The 26985-nt window shown below is 46.5% G+C and overlaps 1 protein-coding gene across 1 annotated transcript; it reads left to right on the top strand.

Annotated features, from left to right (window-relative positions):
• Window positions 1-31: 31 nt before the first annotated feature.
• Window positions 32-25764, top strand: LOC311136375 (transcription factor Ovo-like 2; the record flags this gene model as incomplete). The annotated part of the gene is made up of 3 exons (XM_084170476.1): window positions 32-94; window positions 11974-12163; window positions 25439-25764. The coding sequence occupies 3 exons, from the start codon at window positions 32-34 to the stop codon at window positions 25762-25764; spliced, it is 579 nt and encodes a 192-aa protein (XP_084026602.1).
• Window positions 25765-26985: the final 1221 nt, after the last annotated feature.

The following is a 26985-nucleotide window of genomic DNA, read 5'->3' as shown; positions in this document are numbered from 1 at the left end:
CCATGGTTGGTCTAATCTCCTGTCCCGGACCATGGGCCAGAGCCAGAATAATTTCTATCACCCTGCTGCTCTGGCTCTGGTCTCCCGAGCCAAGGTAAACTTTTACTATGTGTCAATGAGCTATGCTGCCCATGAAATGTCTGTTAAACTTTTACTTGAAAGCTGGAAATCAAGTGATCCTCCATCATTGGTGGAAGAATCAAATGCATTATATTTTAATATTGAAGGGTGTTGGCAACAGAGAATGGCAGAGTGGCTCAGTTTGAGGTAATGTGGCATAGAGTCTTGCAGACACTGGAGATGGAGGCGGTGGGAGCATGTGGGTCTGGGCAGGTGTTATGTCGTTGATGTTTGTGTGCGTCTTTATGTTCTGTGTATATTTATATTGTTTGAAAAATAAAATCTTACATAAATAGAAGAAAATAAATCTCTGTTGGTTGCTGTAAAACTACGGTTGTATGCCTACAGTACATAGGTAGATAGTCTCGGAATGCCATCATTCCAGGTTTCGTTCATCACTCATAGGAAGCCAACTGAAAGAAAGGGTTAAAAAAAAGGGTTCCTCGGCTGTCCTGATAGGATTATTTTGGGGGGTTTGAGACAAAACCCTTTTGGGTTCCATGTAGGACCCATTGAAGAGGAGTGGGACAACATTCCACAGGACACAATCAACAGCCTGATCAACTCTATGCGAACAAAATGTGTCGCGCTGCATGAGGCAAATGGTGGTCACACCAGATACTGACTGGTTTTCTGATCCACGCCCCTACCTTTTTTTAAAGGTATCGTTGACCAACAGATATTGATTAGATATATAATATATATATATATATATATATATATATATATATATATACAGTGGGGGAAAAAAGTATTTAGTCAGCCACCAATTGTGCAAGTTCTCCCACTTAAAAAGATGAGAGATGCCTGTAATTTTCATCATAGGTACACGTCAACTATGACAGACAAATTGAGAATTTATTTCTCCAGAAAACCACATTGTAGGATTTTTTATGAATTTATTTGCAAATTATGGTGGAAAATAAGTATTTGGTCACCTACAAACAAGCAAGATTTCTGGCTCTCACAGACCTGTAACTTCTTCTTTAAGAGGCTCCTCTGTCCTCCACTCGTTACCTGTATTACAGTCACACTCCAAACTCCACTATGGCCAAGACCAAAGAGCTGTCAAATGACACCAGAAACAAAATTGTAGACCTGCACCAGGCTGGGAAGACTGCATCTGCAATAGGTAAGCAGCTTGGTTTGAAGAAATCAACTGTGGGAGCAATTATTAGGAAATGGAAGACATACAAGATACTGATAATCTTCCTCGATCTGGGGCTCCACGCAAGATCTCACCCCGTGGGGTCAAAATGATCACAAGAACGGTGAGCAAAAATCCCAGAACCACACGGGGAGACCTAGTGAATGACCTGCAGAGAGCTGGGACCAAAGTAACAAAGCCTACCATCAGTAACACACTACGCCGCCAGGGACTCAAATCCTGCAGTGCCAGACGTGTCCCCCTGCTTAAGCCAGTACATGTCCAGGCCCGTCTGAAGTTTGCTAGAGTGCATTTGGATGATCCAGAAGAGGTTTGGGAGAATGTCATTTGGTCAGTTGAAAACTTTTTGGTAAAAACTCAACTCGTCGTGTTTGGAGGACAAAGAATGCTGAGTTGCATCCAAAGAACACCATACCTACTGTGAAGCATGGGGGTGGAAACATCATGCTTTGGGGCTGTTTTTCTGCAAAGGGACCAGGACGACTGATCCGTGTAAAGGAAAAAATGAATGGGGCCATGTATCGTGAGATTTTGAGTGAAAACCTCCTTCCATCAGCAAGGGCATTGAAGATGAAACGTGGCTGGGTCTTTCAGCATGACAATGATCCCAAACACACCGCCCGGGCAACGAAGGAGTGGCTTCGTAAGAAGCATTTCAAGGTCCTGGAGTGGCCTAGCCAGTCTCCAGATCTCAACCCCATAGAAAATCTTTGGAGGGAGTTGAAAGTCCGTGTTGCCCAGCGACAGCCCCAAAACATCACTGCTCTAGAGGAGATCTGCATGGAGGAATGGGCCAAAATACCAGCAACAGTGTGTGAAAACCTTGTGAAGACTTACAGAAAACGTTTGACCTGTGTCATTTGTCTGTCATAGTTGAAACATAAGTTTCTCTGGTTTTACTATTTATAGGTACCGTATTTTCCGCACTATAAGGCGCACTTAAAAGCCTTTAATTTTCTCAAAAAACGACAGTGCGCCTTATAATCCGGAGCACTTTATATATGGATCAATTGGTTAATTGGTTGATCCATACTGGTTGTACACGGCGCTCAAGGCGCTCTGTCAAAATGTTTCAGTATGAAAAATCTTTGGAGGGGTCCTCTGTAGCTCAGCTGGTAGAGCACGGCGCTTGTAACGCCAAGGTAGTGGGTTCGATCCCCGGGACCACCCATACACAAAAATGTATGCACGCATGACTGTAAGTCGCTTTGGATAAAAGCGTCTGCTAAATGGCATATTATTATTATTATTATTATAAAAACCAATAAAAACAATTTAATAATAATGAAATGTTTCAGTACGACTGGTAAACTACAAAGCCGCACCGCTTGCATCATTACGGCTACCGTAGTCAGTAAACACCGGTACTGTGCTTACTCACAGTCCCACACCACTTGTGTGTGTATAAAGACCCCAAAATGGCACCTTTCAAGAGACACGCTTACGACGCAGAGTTCAAGCTCAAGGCTGTCAGTCACGCAGTAGAATATGGGAATAGAGCAGCAGCGAGAGAATTCAACATTAATGAATCAATGGTACGGAAGTGGAGGAAGCAAGAAGATGACCTGCGCCAAGTAAAGAAGACTAAACAGAGTTTCCGAGGGAACAAAGCGAGATGGCCACAGTTAGAGGACAAACTCGAACAGTGGGTTGTTGAACAGAGAGCAGCAAGTAGAAGCGTCTCTACAGTCACTATTCGAATTAAGGCAACAGTGCTAGCACGGGACATGATCATCGATGAATTTCGAGGCGGTCCTTCTTGGTGCTTTCGTTTTATGAAAAGACGTAATCTCTCCATCCGCACACGAACTACCGTCTCGCAGCAACTGCCAAAAGCTGGTCACTTTCCGCGCGTACTGCAAAAAGAAAATCACTGTAAAGAAGATCCGGCCAGAGCACATCACCAACATGGACGAGGTTCCACTCACCTTTGATATTCCCGTGAACCGCACTGTGGAGAAAACGGGGACCAGTACGGTGTCTGTACGCACCACAGGGAATGAGAAGTCATCCTTCACTGTAGTTCTCGCCTGCCAGGCTAATGGCCAGAAACTTCCACCCATGGTTATTTTCAAGCGGAAGACCTTGCCAAAAGAAAACTTTCTAGCCGGTGTCGTCATCAAAGCTAGCCCGAAGGGATGGATGGATGAGGAAAAGATGAGTGAGTGGCTGAGAGAAATTTACGTCAAGAGACCGGGTGGCTTTTTCCACACAGCTCCGTCCCTATTGATCTACGACTCAATGCGCGCCCATATCACCGATGCTGTCAAAAAACAAATGAAGCAAACTAATTTGGAGCTTGCCGTCATTCCGGGTGGATTAACTAAAGAACTCCAGCCGCTAGATATTGGTGTCAACAGGGCGTTCAAAGCTAGACTGCGAGCTGCGTGGGAGCAGTGGATGACAGAAGGCGAACACACGTTCACCAAGACGGGGAGACAGCGCCGGGCGACTTACGCCACTATCTGCCAATGGATCGTGGATACCTGGGCTGATATATCAGTCTCAACTGTGGTCAAAGCTTTCACGAAGGCAGGAATAATCTCTGAACTGCCAGGCAACAGCAGCGACACTGACTCGGATAACGACGAGAGGGAGCCGGGCAGGTTGGATGCCATAGTCGCCCAACTGTTCAATTCGGACACTGAAGAAGAAGAATTCGAGCGATTCGTGGACGGGGAAAGAACTGAAAAAGTGAGCTTTACGTGTTATACGTAACTGAACAATGTTGAGTTATGCACTAACGTTTGATTTAGTGGTATCAGACTGTTTCTTTTACTACGTGTTTACTGAATCAGGGAAAAGTTCCCCTCCACGTTTGGGAGAAGAGTGAGCAAGGCTGGGAGATATTGTTAATATGCACATTAACGTTTGAACAACGTTACCATGGGAGTGAACGGAGTTGTCAGAACGCTTAATAAAGTTTGACTTTATCTGACTGTTTTGTTGACATTCCCTTTAGCACAGCTCCATCTAGTGGATGCATAACGCAACCCCAGTCAAACGTTTGACTGCAGTATCTTCTATTCTATGCGCTTTATAATCCGGTGCGCCCTATATATGAAAACAGTTCTAAAATAGGCCATTCATTGAAGGTGCGCTTTATAATCCGGTACGCTTTATAGTGCGGAAAATACGGTATGTGTTTGGGTGAAATTAACATTTTTGTTTTATTCTATAAACTACTGACAACATTTCTCCCAAATTCCAAATAACAATATTGTCATTTAGAGCATTTATTTGCAGAAAATGACAACTGGTCTAAATAACAAAAAAGATGCAGTGTTGTCAGGCCTCGAATAATGCAAAGAAAATAAGTTCATATTCATTTTTAAACAACACAATCCTAATGTTTTAACTAAGGAAGAGTTCAGAAATCAATATTTGGTGGAATAACCCAGATTTGTAATCACAGCTTTCATGCGTCTTGGCATGCTCTCCACCAGTCTTTCACATTGATGTTGGGTGACTTTATGCCACTCCTGGCGCAAGAATTCAAGCAGCTCTGCTTTGTTTGATGGCTTGTGACCATCCATCTTCCTCTTGATCACATTCCAGAAGTTTTCAATGGGGTTCAGGTCTGGAGATTGGGCTGGCCATGACATGGTCTTGATCTGGTGGTCCTCCATCCACACCTTGATTGACCTGGCTGTGTGGCATGGCGCATTGTCCTGCTGGAAAAAACAATCCTCAGAGTTGGGGAACAATGTCAGAGCAAAAGGAAGTATGTTTTCTTCCAGGACATCCTTGTACGTGGCTTGATTCATGCGTCCTTCACAAAGACAAATCTGCCCGATTCTAGCATTGCTGAAGCAACCCCAGATCATCAACGATCCTCCACCAAATTTCACAGTGGGTGTGAGACACTGTGGCTTGTAGGCCTCTCCAGGTCTCCGTCCAACCATTAGACGACCAGGTGTTGGGCAAAGCTGAAAATTGGACTCATCAGAGAAGATGACCTTACTCCAGTCCTCTACGGCCCACTCCATAATGGTCGTTTGCAAACCTCAGCCTGTCTCTTCTTTGCTTCTCATTTTTCTAGCTTTGCACGACATCAGCCCTGCCCCTAGGAGCCTGTTTCGAACCGTCCTCGCCTTGCACTTCACCCCAGCTGCCATTTCCCATTCTTTTTGTAGGTCACTTGATATCATCCTACGGTTGTTGAGTGACATTCGAATGAGTTGGCGGTCATCCCGGTCAGTAGAGTCGTTTTCGCCCTCTGCCGGTCTGTAGCTTTGTTGTCCCCAATGTCTGCTGCTTGACCTTGTTCTTATGAACTGCCGTCTTTGACATTTTAAGGATGGAAGCAACCTGACACTCACTGTATCCCTCTGCCAGTAAAGCCAGAATTGAACCCTTCTTTTCCTCACTCAAAACGTTCCTTTTCAACTCTTTTGGCATGGTCAATTGTTATTTTTTGATTAATATTACTTTTGAGGTACTATTAGCACTGTTTTTGCCATCCAGCTGGTCCTATTGCAAGAGGATAGTGATGACCACAGCAGTGGTTTTTATACTTTTCCTCGTTAAATAAGATTTAGTTCATGTGATCACCTAATCAGTACCTAATTCAGTAGAATGAGGTGTGCCTGTGTTGGAATTCAACAGACACTGGAATGGAATGGCTGTCATACATGTAGAGATGCTGATTTAAGAAAAATCTGCAGTGGTCTCTTAATTTTTTCCATATCTGTATTCCCAGTCATGTGAAATCCATAGATTATTTATTTAAATTGACTGATTTCCTTTTATGAACTGTAACTCAGTAAAATCTTTTAAATTGTTTCATGTTGCGTTTATATTTTTGTTCAGAGTACATTGAGAGTATCTTCATCATGATACTGATAGAAAATAACAGCAATCTATATTTTAATCTCATGTTCATATTTCACAACCTCTGCAGGCTTTTGGAGTTGCCTATACACGATCGAGCAAAAGACTGAGCAAAATAATAGGCTACATTTTTGCATGTTAAATGTTTCTGATCAGTGATCGATGAGCAAATGAATATATAAGCTATACCACCTCCACTTATATACCCAGCCAGAGAATTAACCAAATATAGCTACAGATGTAGATTCAGTGAAACAAAATCACATTGATTGATTAAGACAAGTCACAGGCTTTTGGTCTTTTGGTCGGGAGTAGGCTTAGTGAAGAACTTGTTAAGCTACATAGCCTAACATGCTGGCAAAATGTTCTGATCAGTGCTAATAAATGAGCCAACTAAACAAGATGATCATGAGCAGTACTCACCATAATTTAGATAACATTTCCACAGCCTAATTGTAGCCTAACCAATATCAAAATGGAGATTCAGTGAAAAGAAAAATCTGACATTGATTGATTTATCAAGAGACCTGTGATGAGTGTGATGGAAGGAGTCAGGCACAGGAGGGTAATCACCGAATACAGAGTTTATTCCTTCGTTACACAAAATACGCTGGAATAGCGACAAACGAAACAGGCAAAGGGGAAACGATCTACCCTGGCAATACACTGTAACGGTATCTCCATACAATACATAGGCACAGGGGAAATATCTACCCTGGCAACAAAATGGTGCGAGTAGCTCCACCGAGCTACACTACTCTCACATTCAAACAATTACCCACAAGGACAAGGGGGCAGAGGGAACACTTATACACAGACTAATGAGGGGATTAGAACCAGGTGTGCGTGATTGACAAGACAAGACAAATGTGATGATGATAATTGGGGCGGCAGTGGTTAGTAAGCCGGTGACGACGAACGCCGAAGCCTGCCCGAACAAGGAGGGGAGGCAGCCTCGGCGGAAGTCGTGACAAGACCCCACACTTGTCTCAAAGCAGTGCGAAATGGTAATGAAATAGTTGACCATACGCGTGTAGGCTATTGATTCAAATGTATTATAACAATTGGATGGCTTTGGGAGTTTCAATAAGCAATAGTTTTAGTCGTTCAATTGCATTAGCCTACTTTATTCCAATAACATTCAGTGATATTTATGTAATTCTTTATGGATCCATCCAGTTGTGGTTAACAAAAATGCATGTTGTGGCTGGGCTATGCAAAGAGCTGGGTGATTCAAGTGGCATGCCTAGCAGCGTTGAGAACTGCTTGATAGTAGTAACTGGCGCTGCCTAGCAACCATCAAGACCATAAAGAGTAACTTTCATGAAAAAAATTATGTTCATCGAGAACCAGATGTTTTAGGCTTAGTTATAGTTCATGAAGGAAATCAGTCAATTGAAATAAATGCATTAGGCCCTAATCTATGGATTTCACATGACTGGGAATACAGATATGCATCTGTTGGTCACCAATACCTTTTTTAAAAAAAGGTAGGGGCGTGTATCAGAAAACCAGTCAGTATCTGGTGTGACCACCATTTGCCTCATGCAGCGAGACACATCTCATTCGCATAGAGTTGATCAGGCTGTTGATTGTGGCCTGTGGAATGTTGTCCCACTCCTCTTCAATGGCTGTGCGAAGTTGCTGGATATTGGCGGGAACTGGAACACGCTGTCGTACAAGTCGATCCAGAGCATCCCAAACATGCTTAAGGGGTGACATGTCTGGTGAGTTTGCAGGCCATGAAAGAACTGGGACATGTTCAGCTTCCAGGAATTGTGTACAAATACTTGCGACATGGGGCCATGCATTATCATGCTGAAACATGAGGTGATGGCAGCAGATGAATGGCACGAGAATGGGCCTCAGGATCTCATCGCGGTATCTCTGTGCGTTCAAATTGCCATCGGTAAAATGCAATTGTGTTCGTTGTCCGTAGCTTATGCCTGCCCATACCATAACCCCACCGACACCATGGGGCACTCTGTTCACAACATTGACATCAGCAAACCGCTCGCCCACACGATGCTATACACACTGTCTGCCATTTACCCGGTACAGTTGAATCTGGGATTAATCCATGAAGAGCACACTTGTCCAGTGGCCATCGAAGGTGAGCATTTGCTGCAGTCAGGTCAAGACCCTGGTGAGGATGACAAGCACGCAGATGAGCTTCCCTGAGATGGTTTCTGACAGTTTGTGCAGAAATTCTTAGGTTGTGCAAACCCAGTTTCATCAGCTGTCCGGGTGGCTCATTGCAGACCATCCCACAGGTGAAGAAGCCGGATGTGGAGGTCCTGGGCTCGCGTGGTAACACGTGGTCTACAGTTGTGAGACCGGTTGGATGTACTGCCAAAGTCGCTAAAACGACGTTGGAGGCGACGTATGGTAGAGCAATGAACATTCAATTATCTGGCAACAGCTCTGGTGGGTATTCCTGCAGTCAGCTTGCCAATTGCATGCTCCTTCAAAACTTGAGACATCTGTGGCATTGTGCTGTGAGACAAAACGGCACATTTTAGAGTGGCCTTTTATTGTCCCCAGCACAAGGTGCACCTGTGTAACAGTGGAGGCTCCTCAGAGGAGGAAGGGGAGGACCATCCTCCTCAGTGAATTCCATAAAAATAACAATAGTGAAACATAAAAAAAGTTATTATTTTTTAGATAAAACTATACAAAATATATTCACGTCACCAAATAATTTATTAAAACACACTGTTTTGCAATGAACATCTACAGCAGCCTCAACTGCACTCTGTAGGATAGCACCCTGGTGTAGCCGGAGGACAGCTAGCTTCTGTCCTCCTCTGGTTACATTGACTTCAATACCAAACCTAGGAGGCTCATGGTCCTCACCCCCTTCCATAGACTTACACAGTAATTATGACCACTTTCACAGGACGTCACAGCTCTTGCAGCTGACATGTTGTCCACCCAATCAAAGGATCAGATAATTAATCTAGTACTGAAAGCATAATCTACAGCTAGCTAGCACTGCAGTGCATAAAATGTGCTGAGTAGTTGACTCAAAGAAAGACAATAGTTGAACAGTTTTGAACAAATAAATGTATTCAAAAAAGAAGGAGAAGTGAGAGAGATATTTTGTCTTTTCTTCCCACTTAGTTAGCTAGCAAATGCAGCTAGCTTGTTTAGCCTACTCAAACACCCTGGCTCAAACAGAGGGATGCTATGTTAGCTAGCTGGCTATGACTATCCAACACTGGAACTCTTTCAAAACAAGGTAAGCTTTTGATTTTACTAAATTATTGCCACCGGGGGCTCACCGGTATAACTGCTAAACTGCTTACTGACTGTACACTGTACTGCATGATTGTAGCGGGTTTACTAACGTGTTAGTTCTATTAGCTATGTTGACTATGATATTACTTTAGCTAATATGGTAACAACAATGTAGGCTGTGTGTAGCGGTTAGCAGTTATGATATGGTTTGTCTTGTAAAGTTTTTTTTTGCCTGGTCACAGACAGCTGATGTGATGTGCATTGAAGTCCACAAGCGAAGGGAAAAGGTGAGAGGAAGAGAAACCGTAGATGCGAGAAGGAATACAATGTGGCTGCTATGAAAGTGAACTGTGTTTACGTATGATCGGGGTGTATTCATTCCGCTGATTCTGTTGAAAAATGTTTCTTAAACTAAAGCAAACGGAAAGAAACAGGGAAAAACATACCTGCATTTGTCCAATAGTTTGTCCGCTTGTTTGCAACTGTTGGAGTAATGATTACACACTAGATCAGTTAGATGCAGGCAAGGGTGTGCATGGCAGTATTGAATGTGTCACTGTCTGTCCATGTGTCACTGTCTGTCACCTCAACATTTAATCTTGACCTGTGTGCACCTACGTTGTAAACTTTCATTAATACGCTAGGTTGTAGGAACCTCATGATGGATATAGGGAAAATTTGAGTATCATGTAGTAGCCTAAACCTATTGATGTTACATTGAACTGGGTGAATGGAATATGAATGACAGTCATCCAATATGCTGTAATAGAAATAAGACCATGCTCATAAAAAACAATATCGTCCTCCCTCATCTTAAACGGCACCGACCGCCACTGCAAACGGCACCGACTGCCACTGCAAACGGCACCGACCACCACTGCAAACGGCACCGACCGCCACTGCAGTGTAATGGTAATCACTTTTTTTTATATGACAGCAGTTCCATGCATCCATGTTTATTGTACTGAATAAACATACAAAACAACAAAAGGCAACGAAACGTGACGTCGGAAGGCTAATCACCAACAAGCCCAAACTCACCGAACACAAACAAGATCCCACAACACAGGCAGGAAAACTGGCTGCCTAAGTTTCAACGAGCAACAGCTGCCTCTGATTGGGCCAAACATAGAAATACAAACATAGAATACCACACATAGAAAAAGCACAACAAGGAATATACACACCCTGACTCAACATATAAGCGTCCCCTGAGTCAGGGCGTGACAGTGCCCCACCCCAAAGGTGCGGACTCCGACCGCACAACATAAACATAACAGGGTAGGGGCCGGGTGGGCATTCCGCCTCGGAGGCGGATCCGGCTCCGGGCGTGACGACCTCTTACTCTCCGCCTCCCTGTTGCGCCCCTGGTCTGGTCTGGACCTCGGCGCGCTGCTTCCCCTCTCCTTCATCCCATGATACGCCAGGACCCGTCTGGACCCTGGTGTGGGAGACCCCGAACCTGGAGAGGGGCTGACGTCATGGTCTGGACTGGAGCCGCTGACCGGAGCTGAACCAGGCACCGGTTGAACGGGCACGGGCCGTGCCGGACTGGCGACACACGCCACTGGCTTGGTGCGAGGAGCAGGAACAGGCCGAGCCGGACTGGCGACGCGCACCACAGGCTTGGTGCGAGGAGCAGGAACAGTCCGGACCGGACTGGGAACACGCACCACTGACTTGGTGCGAGGAGCAGGAACAGTCCGGGCCGGACTGGGAACACGCACCACTGGCTTGGTGCGAGGAGCAGGAACAGTCCGGACCGGACTGGGAACACGCACCACTGGCTTGGTGCGAGGAGCAGGAACAGGCTGGGCCGGACTGGGAACACGCACCACTGGCTTGGTGCGAGGAGCAGGAACAGGCCAGGACGGACTGGGAACACGCACCACTGGCTTGGTGCGGGGAGCAGGTAAGGGGCGTACCGGACTGGGAACCGGTGCTGGAGGTGCATGACTGTCTCCGTCCTTTACACTCCGCGCCCCGTCCTCCTCCAGTGAGGACTCCTCCTATAGCCCCCACGAGTGCAGTGGTCGGGGCTCCTCTCTGTCGCTCCCCGACCACCCTTTTAGCCCCCCAAGTCTTGACCGTTTAATGAACAAAATAACTATTGATGTCATATGCATGGCGCAGCCATGTAGCCTACAGGCTGCACAGACAAGTAACATAATTACATTCAAAATATGCCATTCTATTCTTTTGAAAACACATTTGATTAGTTTTATAATGTTTCTTAGGACCTGCATGAAATGAATGAATAATGGATTTCTTTGTGATGGTGTATATTCAATGGATTTATTAAAATAGAGGTCCATCCACATCGGCCCATGTCTACTCCCACTCCTAAACTTGCAGGCATGTGCACAGGATATATAAAAGGCTTATCCCAGCAAGAATGTGGTAAAAATTGAACTGTGAATGAATTGGGTTCTAAAAAACTTTGCCACGTTTTTTTCTATGTGATATACTGTAAAAGGAGAGTTCACAACTTACAACTTATGTGAAGAGTTTTAGAGTTATAAGGTTTGATTGAATGTGTCCAAGGTACACCTACAGTACATTGAGGCAGTGTCTGTGTCATAACCTCCGTGTCCCTTTCTTCTCTCCCTCAGCCCCGCCCACGTGTCCCCCCCAGCTCGGGTGACTTCCTGTGTTCGGAATGTGACAAGGTATTCCCCCTGCAGCGCATGTTGACGCGCCACCTCAAGTGCCACAGCATGGTGAAGAGACACCCCTGCCACTACTGTGGCAAGGGCTTCAACGACACCTTCGACCTCAAGAGGCACATGCGCACTCACACAGGTGAGAGGCATGCAATACTCACACACACACACACACACACACACACACACACACACACACACAATCACACACAGGTTAGGGGCATGCAAACACACAGATACACACAGAGGTGAAACTCGTGGAAACAAATCACACACACCAGGCCTGTGCACCGATAGGGCTCTCTCTACCTGTGCAGAGCACATGCCCCTTTGCCCTTCAAGTCTCCAAAGGGACCTTTTGGGTGGTGATTTTCCCCCCAAAATATATTATTTTTGTTGTTGTTTGGAACCATGGACTGTAATAAATATGGATGAAGCCATCGATGATGTCACCCCATTGTTTCCTATGAGAATGCTTAGTGGCACATTTGAAGATCAGGAAGTGTCATTTCAGCGTGTCGCCATCTTGCTACATGGTGGCGTTTTTGGAAACATTGCATGCGCAGCTTGAGCTACTCCAGGAAGTGACATTGCAGGCTAGCTCAGTGCTGTCCCCTCTCATGGAGTATCTCAAGTTGAAGGCCGACCGAGGTACTGCAGGTGTCACGCCCTGACTCAAGGGACTCGTATATGTTGAGTCAGGGTGTGTATGTTCTATGTTGTATATTTCTATGGTGTAGTATCTAGTATGTCTATTTCTATGTTGGCCGGTGTGGTTCCCAATCAGAGGCAGCTGTCGCTCGTTGTCTCTGATTTGGGACCATACTTAGGCAGCCTTTTGGCACTAGTTAGTTGTGGGATCTTGTTCCGTGTAAGGTATGTTGTTTGTGTGCTACCTTGGACTTCACGTTTCGTTGTGTTTAATATTTAATAAACATGTACGCATATCACGCTGCTGCTTGGTCCTTGTCGTTCGTCAAAGATCGTGACAGAAGATCCCACCAAACGAGGACCAAGCAGCGTGCCCAGGAGGAGCGAGTAGCGATGTCACAGGTGGGCAAATTGTGGTCATGGGAGGAGATATTCGCGGGGAAAGGGCCATGGGCGAAGGTAAATGCCCAGGCAGGAGAGGAGTAACGGCGCCAACCGTGCCGACGACGGAGACCCGAGAGGCAACCCCAATAAAAAAATTTGCGGGGGGCACACGGTGTGGACGACGAGGCAGCAGGAGGCCGTTAAAGGGCGGATCTGCAGGTTAGGAGAGGAGGCCACCATGTTACGGGGGCTATTGGTTCAGAGGGAGCAGGAGTTATTCGGTCAGAGGGAGGAGCTACAGGAGGCAAAAAGGGAGAAGGAAGGTGTAGAGGCACGGCGAGAGGAGCTGGTTAGGCAGCAGAAGGAGCGGGGGTTTATAAAGGAACCCAGTCCCGCTCCTCGCACCAAGCAAGTGGTGCGTGTCGCCAGTCCGGTCCGGCCCGTTCCTGCTCCCTGCACTAAACAAGTGGTGCGTGTTCCCAGTACGGCCCGACCCGTTCCTGCTCCCCGCACTAAGCCAGTGGTGCGTGTTCCCAGTACGGTCCGGCCCGTTCCTGCTCCTCGCATCAAGCCAGTGGTGCGCGTAGCCAGCCCGGTCCGGCCTGTTCCTGCCCCTCGCACCAAGCCAGTGATGCGCGTCGCCAGCCCGGTCCGGCCTGTTCCTGTCCCTCGCACCAAGCCAGTGGTGCGCGTCGCCAGCCCGGTCCGGCCTGTTCCTGTCCCTCGCACCAAGCCAGTGGTGCGCGTCACCAGCCCGGCCCGGCCTGTTCCTGTCCCTCGCACCAAACCAGTGGTGCGCGTCACCAGCCCAGCCCGGCCTGTTCCTGCTCCCCGCACCAGGCCAGTGGTGCGCGTCGCCAGTCCGGTACGGCCCGTTCCTGCTCCCCGCACCAAGCCAGTGGTGCGCGTCGTCAGCCCGGTCCGGCCCGTTCCTGCTCCCCGCACCAAGCCAGTGGTGCGTGTGTCCAGTCCGGCACGGCCCGTGCCTGTTCCACCGGTGCCTGGTCCGGCACCGGTCAGCTGCTCCACTCCGGAGCCAGAGCAGTTCGCTCCACCGTCGTCGGGTCCAGCTCCAGTCAGCGGTTCCAGTCCAGACCCAGACGTCAGCCCCTCTCCAGGTTCGGGGTCTCCCACACCAGGGTCCAGACAAGGCTTGGTACTTCGTGGGAGGAAGGAGAGGGGAAGCAGCGCGCCGAGGTCCAGACCTGACCAGGGGCGCAACAGGGAGGCGGAGAATAGGTGGTGGTCACGCCCGGAGCCGGATCCGCCTCCGAGGTGGAATGCCCACCCGGCCCCTACCCTGTTATGTTTATGTGGCGCGGTCGGAGTCCGCACCTTTGGGCGGGGGTACTGTCACGCCCTGACTCAAGGGACTCGTATATGTTGAGTCAGGGTGTGTATGTTCTATGTTGTATATTTCTATGGTGTAGTATCTAGTATGTCTATTTCTATGTTGGCCGGTGTGGTTCCCAATCAGAGGCAGCTGTCGCGCGTTGTCTCTGATTGGGGACCATACTTAGGCAGCCTTTTTGCACTAGTTAGTTGTGGGATCTTGTTCCGTGTAAGGTATGTTGTTTGTGTGCTACCTTGGACTTCACGTTTCGTTTGTTGTTTTGTTTTGTGATTATTCGTTAAATAAACATGTTGGCATATCACGCTGCGCCTTGGTCCGTTCCGTCTATAAACGATCGTGACAGCAGGCTGCCATTAGCAACTAAATTATCCCTATAACTTTGTGTGTTTTGTAAAGTAATCGGCTTAAGGACATACATCTGGTGAAATAGAAGCAATTATTGGTACCATGATTGTGTTAGATTTATTTATTTATATATCCACGAATATTGACCACGAAGATCGCCATTTCCCCATTCACCATAATGGGGGATCCTGTTTTCTGGAAACAGTGCTGCGGTCGACCTTTAACTTGAAATCTTCAATGCGAGGGGGCAGTCGTTCTCCCCTGTTCGGAACCCACTGCCCTCAAGTCGTCGTCAAGTTCGCCACCCCCCACCCCGTCCGTTGGTTGCGCCTGTTAATCTGCCCTGTAGGGAGTTCGAATGTGCCTGGTTGTGCCTTTCCCCAGTTTTTTTCCCAGGTATCCAAACATACATGGCTTGAGAGATGCGGTCACCGGTCGAGTGTGTGTAGCTAGCTATCTAGTTTAAATATCAACAGTACTGCCCCAGCAGCATAACATTTGATTAACACTTGATAACGCTTGATTTAGCCTACAGCATCATCAATATTGGGTCTGGTTGGCTGATACATGCAGCAGAGAGAGGCAGAAAGACAGGTAAATCACAATCAGTGAAGAAATGGAGCTAGCTAACTAGCAGATTTACATCAATCATCGTCATCAATGATCTGCTGATAGCCCACCCTCTTTTCCCGATGTCAATCATGTCTTTAGGAGTCACTGTAACTAACTTGCTTACAATTTGTAATGATGATTGAGTGTGTTGTTGCAGAAATAAATAGGCTGGTGATTACTACTAAGCGGTGCCTTTTGGACCACATAACTTTTGTGAAAAAACGTATATATTTTTCATTTGTTTTGTATTCTATCAGAAAAAGGACATGTTTGACTTTCAGAAAAACATATTGATCAAGCTCAGGCACTTAAATCCTAATAAATATAGGCAGATTGTTCACACATGGACCAAGGGATATTTCCACCCTGTCAGGGATATACACATAACTATCTGAAAGTGTTAACAATGCGTGTATATACAGTGCATTCGGAAAGTATTCAGATCCCTTTACTTTTTCCATATTTTATTACTTTACAGCCTTATTCTAAAATTGATTAAATAGTTTTTTCCCCCCACACAATACACCATAATGACAAAGCAATAATGTTGGAAGGTGAACCTTCGCCCCAGTCTAAGGTCCTGAGCGCTCTGGAGCAGGTTTTCATCAAGGATCTCTCTATACTTTGCTCCGTTCATCTTTCCCTCGATCCTGACTAGTCTCCCAGTCCCTGTCGCTGAAAAACATCCCCACAGCATGATGCTGCCACCACCATGCTTCACCGTAGGGATGGTGCCTGGTTTCCTCCAGATGTGACGCTTGGCATTCAGGCCAAAGAGTTCCATCTTGGCTTCATCAGACCAGAGAATCTTGTTTCTCATGGTCTGAGAGTCCTTTAGGTGCCTGTTGGCAAACTCCATGTGCCTTTTACTGAGGAGTGGCTTCCGTCTGGCCACTCTACCATAAAGGCCTGATTGGTGGAGTGCTGCAGAGATGATTGTCCTTCTGGAAGGTTCTCCCATCTCCACAGAGGAGCTTGGCCAGAGTGACCATCGGGTTCTTGGTCACCTCCCTGACCAAGGCCCTTCTCCCCCGATGGCTCAGTTTGGCCGGGCGGCCAGCTCTAAGAAGAGTCTTGGTGGTTCTAAACTTTTTGGTACCCTTCCCCAGACCTGTGTCTCGACACAATCCTGTCTCGGAGCTCTACGGACAATTCCTTCGACCTCATGGCTTGGGTTTTGCTCTGACATGCAATATCAACTGTGGGGACCATATATAAACAGGTGTGTGCCTTTCCAAATCATGTCCAATCAATTGATTTTACCACAGGTGGACTCCAATCAAGTTGTAGAAAAATCTCAAGGATGATCAATGGATACAGGATGCACCTGAGCTCAATTTATAGTCTCATTGCAAAGGGTCTGAATACTTATGTAAATGAGGTATCTGTTTTTGTTTTGTTTTATACATTTGCAACAATTTCTAAAAACCTGTTTTCACTTTGTCATTATGGGGTATTGTGTGTAGATTTATGAGTAAGTCACTTTCCGAATGCAATGTATCTAGATGTAGATTTTCTAAGATATCAAATGTCCCTTACTCTATTAAATGTATTTATTTTCTTCAAATAATTATAAATCAATGATTTTTAAGCAAAACGTCTTATTTAATCGGGAACCAGCACTTTATTTGCACCACATTTTTCCTAATAAGAGTGCATAACAACATAATTTGTTCAACATTTTTGCATATGTAGTTGACCCCTTCTATCTCTACAAGTTACCACAAATATATACATAAGATTTGATGGTATTGTTCAATTATGATTTTAAAACACAGACCTAACAGGGTGGAATGAAGCATAGCAGTGTGGAACTAACACCAATAATGAACAAAATATTTAAACAATGAAAGATGTTTTATTATCTTAGAAATCTGTGAACTGGTTAAAGAAAAACACTACATTTATAATTAGAACCACTTTCTATGTATTTCATCTTCAATTTACTTTGTCTTTTTAAACACATTGTCAACCTAAGTTGGTAAAACAACACAAAAATAGATAATTAGAACATGAGTATTGCATTAGAACAACATAGCTAGATGTAAAACAATTGGATTGTATTTGAAAATCACTATTAGTTCAAGTTTAATAACACTAATCAGGCATTTTATTATAAACAGCCCTACTCATTTGGCTCCTAACAATTCTGGGCTCACGGTTCAAGCTTAATAAGATGGTTATTCAAAAAGTGTTAAACAGCATTTATAAAATATGTCATACATATAAGGATACATTAACTTTTAAAAAGTGCCCCCCCCCTTCTTACCTCTCTCCTCCTCGCCTCTCCTCCACTTCACTACCTTCCAAAACCCTTCCCACTCCACCCCTCTCTTACCTTTTCTTCACTCCACTCCATCCCCTCCTCCACGTATTGCAAGTCCCTTTGCTCCAGTTGTAGCTCTATGGTTTCCAAAGTGGTCTTTTATGTACAGACCTTTTATTAAGTGCCTGTTGCTCTGGGATCAGGCATACTACCTGGTTGTCAGCGTACCAGCTGATGTTGTCGCATGGGTGTCACGCTCGTTGAAGGACAGGTCAGACCAAGGCGCAGCGTGAAATGCATACATGTTTATTACAACGAATAAACACACGAAACGAAAACAACGTAACGTGAAGTCCTCAGGCTAAACACAAATTCAAGCCTCTAACACGGAACAAGATCCCACAACTAATGAGTGCCAACAGGCTACTTAAGTATGATCCCCAATCAGAGACAACGAGTGACAGCTGCCTCTGATTGGGAATCACACCCGGCCAAACATAGAAACACACAACATAGAATGCAAACATAGAAATACTAACATAGATATCCACACCCTGACTCAACATACAAGAGTCCCATAAGTCAGGGCGTGACAGTACCCCCCCCCCCCAAAGGTGCGGGCTCCGACCGCACAAACCTTACATAACAGAGTAGGGTCCGGGTGGGCATTCCGCCTCGGAGGCGGATCCGGCTCCGGGCGTGACGACCACATTCTCTCAGCCTCCCCGTTGCGCCCCTGGTCCGGTCTGGACCTCGGCGCGCTGCTTCCCCTCTCCTTCCTCCCACGATATACCAAGCCTTGTCTGGACCCTGGTGTGTGAGACCCCGAACCTGGAGGGGGGCTGACGTCTGGGTCTGGACTGGAGCCGCTGACCGGAGCTGAACTGGGCACCGGTGGAGCGGACTGCTCTGGCTCCGGACTGGAGCCGCTAACCGGAGCTGGACTATACCCCGGTGGAGCGGACTGCTCTGGTTCCGGAGTGGATCCGCTGACCGGAGCTGGACTGGGCATTGGTGGAGCGGACTGCTCTGGCTCCGGAGTGGAGCAGCTGACCGGAGCTGGAATGGACCCCGGTGGAGCGGACTGCTCTGGCTCCGGACTGGAGCCGCTGACCGGAGCTGGACTAAACCCGGTGGAGCGGACTGCTCTGGTTCCGGAGTGGATCCGCTGACCGGAGCTGGACTGGGCATCGGTGGAGCGGACTGCTCTGGCTCCGGAGTGGAGCAGCTGACCGGAGCTGGAATGGACCCCGGTGGAGTGGACTGCTCTGGCTCCGGAGTGGAGCAGCTGACCGGTGCCGGACCAGGCACCGGTGGAACGGGCCGTGCCGGACTGGACACACGCACCACTGGCTTGGTGCGAGGAGCATGCACGGGCAGGACCGGACTAGAAACACGCACCACTGGCTTGGTGTGAGGAGCAGGAACGGGCCGGGCCGGACTGGCGACACGCACCACTGGCTTGGTGCGGGGAGCAGGCACGGGCCGGGCCGGACTGGCAACACGCACCACTGGCCTGGTGCGAGGAACAGGAACAGGCCGGGCCGGACTGGGAACACGCACCACTGGCTTGGTGCGGGGAGCAGGAACGGGCCGGGCCGGACTGGGAACACGCACCACTGGCTTGGTGCGGGGAGCAGGCATGGGCCGTACCGGACTGGGAACTGACGTTAGAGATCTCCGACTGTACCAGTCTTTCACTCTCTGCGCCCAGTCCTCCTCCCGTGAGGACTCCTCCCTGAGCCCCCACGGGTGCAGTGGTCGGGGTTCTTCTCCATCGATCCCCGAACACCCTTTTAGCCCCCCCCCCGAAAAATGTCTTGGGGCTGTCTCTCGGGCTTCCTCCTCGGCCGGCGCCTTCTGCGTTGCCGTTGCGCCTCTCTAAACCGGGCCTCCACTGTCTCCTCCCAAGGACGGCAATCCATCCTAGCCTGAATCTCCTCCCATGTCCAGGATCTCCTCCCATGTCCAGGATGTCTGCTCCTGGGCATGCTGCTTGGTCAATTTTTGGTGGGATCTTCTGTCACGCTTGTTGAAGGACAGGTCAGACCAAGGCGCAGCGTGAAATGCATACATGTTTATTACAACGAATAAACACACGAAACAAAAACAACAAAACAACGTAACATGAAGTCCTCAGGCTAAACACAAATACAAGCCTCTAACACGGAACAAGATCCCACAACTAATGAGTGCCAACAAGCTACTTAAGTATGATCCCCAATCAGAGACAACGAGCGACAGCTTCCTCTGATTGGGAATCACACCCGGCCAAACATAGAAATACAAACATAGATATCCACACCCTGACTCAACATAAAAGAGTCCCATAAGTCAGTGCGTGACAATGGGCTTGGCCAGAATAATTGGTTTATTCCATTACGGTGCATGTCCTTGACCTGGATGTTATCCTCCTCCACATCTGTTATGATTCCTGAGTATGGCTCATTGTCGTAGGACACCACACAACACTGACCAATATGCTGAGAGTGAATGGCCTGGTCGCCACTGGGTTTCAATGGTGCACACAGATCTTGGCATCTCAGCAGCTTCTAGTTGATCTTGGAGCCTCAGGAGCTTCTAGAGTTGCTTCTTTTAACTCAAAGCAGGGACAGTCCATGACCCCCTCATCTCTTTGGCAGAGACAGGTTATGTCTCTGTACTTGATGTGACCTGGCAACACACTTATCACTTGATGCATCTTCATTGTGCCTTTCACTGCAGTTAGATGGGTTACCTGAGAAGAGATGAGACAATATACTGAGATTAGAACAACTTTGAAAACATTCCCCTACTCACACAGCCACTAGACAAGATCTGCTTCTCGCAGTTAAAAAATTGACATGCAAAAAATAAGTTCTGTGTGTGTATGCGCACACACCTACCTCAATCATTTCCTGCACCTTTGTGTCGACACTGTTCTCGCTGACAAAGAACAGCTCTACTGATGATTCCAGACTCTTGATGAGCAGTGCCTCAGCATCTGGAATGTCTTCTCCTAGGCGCACTAGCATGTTGGCTGATCTCTTCCGGGTCCTGCCAACACCATCTAGCCTCGAAGAAATTCCAGTTTATGTAGTGGAAGCCTCGCTTGAATGGTTCAGTCGAAAAGAGGAAGACGTTTCCCTTCTGTTTATACTGGCTTGCTGGCCAGTCGCTGAAGAAGTGCAGCTGGTAAACTTCTTGGTATCTCTCCTTAACCATCTCCAGAACTGGATCAAGGTGTGCCCAGATTTCTGACGGGTCATGCCTTCTTGATGGGGAGATGGAGCAGAAGGCAGCAGGTGAAGGCTGTGCTCCTGCATATAATACTCCAGTGTGGAGGGTCGCCTGCTGATGCGATCCTCCAAAATGAACCGACTGGTATTTGCAGGAGTAATTCTTGCTGAAGTCCACATGGATCAAACAGTCGTTGATCTCTCCCTCAGCTCTCTGTACGCTGCATACTGCCATCTGATGTTTAAAAGGTGGTGCCTGAACCTGAAGAGCCTGTCCTGGAACTGACTGACAAGTTCGTCCTCAGTCGTTATCACCTCCTTCTTCACTGTAACGTTGGTCCTCTGTTCTTCATCTTTGGAGATCTCAACTGACCATTGGGTCAGGGCAATTTCTTTGTTTGATGGAGGTTTCACATGGGTGTGAGTGGTATGGTGGCACTCCTTACACTCACCATACGCACAGGTTTTAGACTTGGTGTTGCACACAGTGGCATCTGCCATCTCGTCAAGATTTTTGGACAATAAAAGCCCACGGCTGTAAAGGTCATGAATTGGAGATTCTCGTGGGTTTTACATTGGCACATCTCACGGTCAGCTTCTGTGGGTTCCACAACCCAAAATGGCCTAAAGGTGTAGAAGAAAGAGTAGGAGATTGAGTCTTCACTATCTGACAGGAACTTTCTGTATAGATTCTTCATTGTGTCTGTCAGCAACCTTTTTTTGCATTTTCTTTTTGTTTCGCGTGACAGTTTGTTTCCTCCCTGTAGTGATGCGACACATTATCCCTCAAAAATAAGGATTTCACTCTCTTCTTGGATTCAACAGTTGCCCAGTTTCTCTTCGTCCACACAAAGGTACAAAGATCTCCATTCAATCCAGTTCTCTTCTTTAAAAAAACCTAGAGTAGTCTGGGCGAGCGTTTTCAGACGGTACTTCATCACTAAGTTCCCAATACTTACTCTTGCAATCATCTGCCTCACTCATCATTGGTCTTCGACCAATGATGAGTGCAACAGAAGGGTTCTTCTAATGGTTGGATGGACAGGATGATGTCTCAGCATGGCATTCACTTTTGAGCGAGGAGATTAGGAGTTTCCCTTAATGCGTTGGAATCTCTTCTTGTATTTTTCCTTTTCTCTTTTTCCAAGGTGGCTTGAAGTTTCTTGATCTCAGTTCATTGGTCTTGCTTTGACCTTGACGTCTTTGCCTAAAACACAGTAAGCACTATTAGTATTGTAATTAGTAAACTAATCATTAAATCAATCGACCAATCAGTTTATCAATCAGTTATCCAATGAATCAATCAATAAACCAATCAATCAAACAAAAAACATAGTAATGGCATGGGTATGTTTAGTAATATAGAATAGAGCACAAATATTGTGAACTGTTGTGAACACAACTCAAATAGATCCTGACTAATAAATCATCAAAGTGGCCAGCTTCAAGCTTGCTCTAACCTTGAGGGCCCTGGCATTGGGTCATGTTCAGGAAGTGGGGGAGGTGTGGGGGGAGGGGTAAAAGATGCCCTGGCTGTTGCTCTGGACTTTTCTTCTTAGAACACGCTTCTCTCTCTCTCTGTCATCCACTATCCTCTTATTTTCTCTGTCTCCCTGTCTCTCTGCCATCTCTGTCTCTCCTTCTCAAGGTACTTTTGTCTTCTCTCTGGGTCTGCATCACGGCGTGCTCAGTAACGCCGCTGCATTTCAGGAGCACTGAGTGATGGTGCCATTCCCTAACAAATGCATGTAACCGTTTTAATATATTTGTTTTATATATATATACACACAATATATGTTATATTTCAGATTCTTCAAAGCAGCCACCCTTTGCCTTGATGACAGCTTTGCACACTCTTGGCATTCTCTCAACCAGCTTCATGAGGTAGTCACCTGGAATGCATTTCAATTAACAGGTGTGCCTTGTTAAAAGTTAATTTGTGGAATTTCTTTCCTTCTTAATACGTTTGAGCCAATCAGTTGTGTTGTGACAAGGTAGGGGGTATATACAGAAGATAGCCCTATTTGGTAAAAGACCAAGTCCATATTATTGCAAGAACAGTTCAAATAAGCAAACAGAAACAACAGTCCATCATTACTTTAAGACATGAAGGTCAGTCAATACGGGACATTTCAAGAACTTTGAACGTTTCTTCAAGTGCAGTCGCAAAAACCATCAAGCGCTATGATGAAACTGGCTCTCATGAGGACCGCCACAGGAAAGGAAGAACCAGAGTTACCTCTGCTGCAGAGGATAAGTTCATTAGAGTTAGCTGCACCTCAGATTGCAGCCCAAATAAATGCTTCACAGAGTTCAAGTAACAGACACATCTCAACATCAACTGTTCAGAGGAGACTGCGTGAATCAGGCCTTCATGGTCGAATTGCTGCAAAGAAACCACTACTAAAGGACACCAATAAGAATAAGAGACTTGCTTGGGCCAAGAAACACGAGCAATGGACATTAGACCGGTGGAAATCTGTCCTTTGGTCTGATGAGTCCAAATTTGAGATTTTGGGTTCCCACCGCTGTGTCTTTGTGAGACGCAGAGTAGGTGAACAGATGATCTCCGCATGTGTGGTTCCCACCGTGAAGCACACTTAACCAGCCTGGCTACCACAGCATTCTGCAGCGAAACGCCATCCTATCTGGTTTGGGCTTAGTGGGACTATCATTTGTTTTTCAACAGGACAATGGCCCAACACATGGGGGTAGAAGCTGTTAAGAAGCCTTTTGGACCTAGACTTGGCACTCCGGTACCACTTGCCGTGCGGTAGCAGAGAGAACAGTCTATGACTAGGGTGGCTGGAGTCTTTGATAATTTTTGGGGCCTTCCTCTGACACCGCCTGGTATAGAGGTCCTGGATGGCAGGAAGCTTGGCCCCAGTGATGTACTGGGCCGTACGCACTACCCTCTGTAGTGCCTTGCGGTTGGAGGCCGAGCAGTTGCCATACCAGGCGGTGATGCAACCAGTCAGGATGCTCTCGATGGTGCAGCTGTATAACTTTTTGAGGATCTGAGGACCCATGCCAAATCTTTTCAGTCTCCTAAGGGGGAATAGGCTTTGTTGTGCCCTCTTCACGACTGTCTTGGTGTGTTTGGACCATGATAGTTTGTTGGAGATGTGGACACCAAGGAACTTGAAGCTCTCAACCTGTTCCACTACAGCCCCGTCGATGAGAATGGGGGTGTGCTCAGTCATCTTTTTTCCCCTGTAGTCCACAATCATCTCCTTTGTCTTGATCACGTTGAGGGAGAGGTTGTTATCCTGGCACCACACGGCCAGGTCTCTGACCTCCCTATAGGCTGTCTCATCATTGTCGGTGATCAGGCCTACCACTGTTGTGTCGTCGGAAAACTTAATGATGGTGTTGGAGTCGTGCCTGGCCATGCAGTCATGGGTGAACAGGGAGTACAGGAGGGGAGTGAGCACTCACCCCTGAGGGGCCCCCGTGTTGAAGATCAGCGTGGCAGATGTGTTGTTACCTACCCTTACCACCTGGGGGCCGCCCGTCAGGAAGTCCAGGATCCAGTTGCGTAGGGGGGTGTTTAGTCCCAGGGTCCTTAGCTTAGTGATGAGCTATGGTGTTGAACGCTGAGCTGTAGTCAATGAATAGCATTCTCACGTAGGTGTTCCTCTTGTCCAGGTGGGAAATGGCAGTGTGGAGTGCAATAGAGATTGCATCATCTTTGGAAAATCATGAAACATTAAAATATAAATAAAACCGAGTGTTGATACTTACTTAGCTTTGCACTGTTGTTTTCCCGCTCAAAACATTATTATAATAATAAATAATATGCCATTTAGCAGACGCTTTTATCCAAAGCAACTTACAGTCATGCGTGCATACATTTTTGTGTATGGGTGGTCCCGGGGATCGAACCCACTACCTTGGCGTTACAAGCGCCGTGCTCTACCAGCTGAGCTACAGAGGACCACTTATTGACGCTTCCTGAACATGATGTCATTGTGGGAAGGGGCTGTTTTTTTAAGGGGTATTACTACAAACTAACAGGGTGGAAAGTGAAATCAAGGACACAGAAAATCTTAAATACAGTAACAATAAATACATTAATCATGAAAAAAAAGTATTGATGACTGATATTTTAAGTAGGACTATAAAATAATGAATAAATATTGAATATTTTATTATTTAATGGCTTATATTTCTCGTAGAAGTTGATGAATAGCACCCGGGGACATGGCAGAAACACCTACATCCACTGAAAACAAAATGGTCAAAATGCATAAAATTCCCTTTGAGAACCATATCTTTGTGTTTTTATGGTAAAGGACACCTAACTTTATATTTTAAGCCCTTTGGAACAAAACATTTTAGACTAAATAAGATATGTTATTTCCTGTGGACAGAAAAGGCACCGCATAACAGGAATAAAATGATATGTTCCGCTACAGAGGCATTTGGTATGTTATGAATTTCGAGATATGCATTATGAAATAAAACATTCATTTTGAGCACCTACCCCCTGAAAGGTCTGTGCACGGCCCTGACACACACTATTTCATGTTCCACCTCCCCCCCCCCCACACACCGTCCTCACCCTCTCTCCCCTCCCGCCAGGTATCCGTCCGTACCGCTGCGAGCTGTGCGACAAGGCCTTCACCCAGCGCTGCTCCCTCGAGTCCCACCTGAGGAAGATCCATGGCGTGTGCCAGCAGTATGCCTACCGCCAGCGCCGCTCCAAGATCTTCGTGTGCGAGGATTGCGGCTATACATCCAACCGGCCCGACGAGTACTTCCTCCACATGCGCCAGTGCCACCCGGGCAGCCAAGCCCTGCGCCGCTACTACCGCCGCCGGGCAACTGAGAGCGCCAACAACATGCCCGCTGAACACAAACCCAGCCCCTTTTTTATGTATACTATGGCTGGTTACTATATGAGTTGATTAACACTCCGGAGTGAAGTTTCCCCTAGGTACAGATATAGGATCAGCGTCCCATTCCCCATAACCTTAACTATTGGTGGGGGAAATGCAAAACAGAGATTAGCGTTTACAGGCAACTTTACTCTTTGATTTACACTACTTTGCTGAGCCAAGGTGTACTGCACTGGCCTGGTTTGGCATCCACCATAGTTGCTGGAACTGTGCTGGAAAGGACAATGTGAAAAGAAAATATCAGAGTCAGCATGGTACACTTTGGGTTGGTACAATAGTGTGATAGGTATGTGAGGCAGAATAGTTGTCAATCTTCCTTGTGGCTTCATTGGAACTGAATGAATGATGTACTGTATGAGAACTGCTAGACATTAGTGTTGAGCATGCTCTGAAAATGTTATGCACTCAGAAAGTATTCTATCTTTAGCTAATAACATTCAATCAAGAAGCATTCAACATTCAAGTGTGCTAATCTGTTTCTGCCTCAAGTGTACTAGTCTGTTATTTAAAAACATATACATTCCATTCTCAGCATCAACAAAACTCTCCCTATCCTCTATCTCAGGGGTTCTTAAACTTTTTCAGCCTGGGACCCAAATTAGAAATTCTGTGTTTTCCTGGGACCCAAGCTTATGAAAACATGTAAATATGGGTACATTGCATTGCCCTTATGGCTAAAACAAATGCAATATAGACAAAAACAAATAACAATGAAATGAAATACCCATATAAATAGCTATTCATGTTTATTGTTCCCCATTAAAAACACTCTTACATATCTGTCTAGGTTCGAACTGTTGCTGTTAAAATACAATAAATCATTTTCATTCTGAACAGGAATAAACTGATTGATCACATCACACAAATGTCTAACAGAACACACACACACAGGCTCGGTTTTTGATAGTGCAACCCTAAGTAACAGTACAGATGAAAAATGGTCAGGCCTACTGTACATCTTACTGTAGAAATGATTGGTGAAAAAATGTATAGGTTGGAACTGTGACTGTTAAAATACAATACATAATTTTTATCATGAACTGGAATAATCTGATCACATCACACAGATGTAGACCAGCAAACACACACACACACACACACACACACACACACACACACACACACTGTCACGATCGTCTATAAAGGGAGCAGACCAATACGCAGCGCGTTGAGTGAACATGATGACTTTAATAAAGAAAGCACGTAACTACAAAACAAAAGACGATAGTG

The sequence above is a fragment of the Coregonus lavaretus genome, assembly GCF_964263955.1.
Source record: "Coregonus lavaretus genome assembly, chromosome: 10".
Lineage (NCBI taxonomy): Eukaryota > Metazoa > Chordata > Actinopteri > Salmoniformes > Salmonidae > Coregonus > Coregonus lavaretus.
Note: the sequence above shows the minus strand (reverse complement) of the source record. Positions and strands in the feature narration are given on the sequence as shown.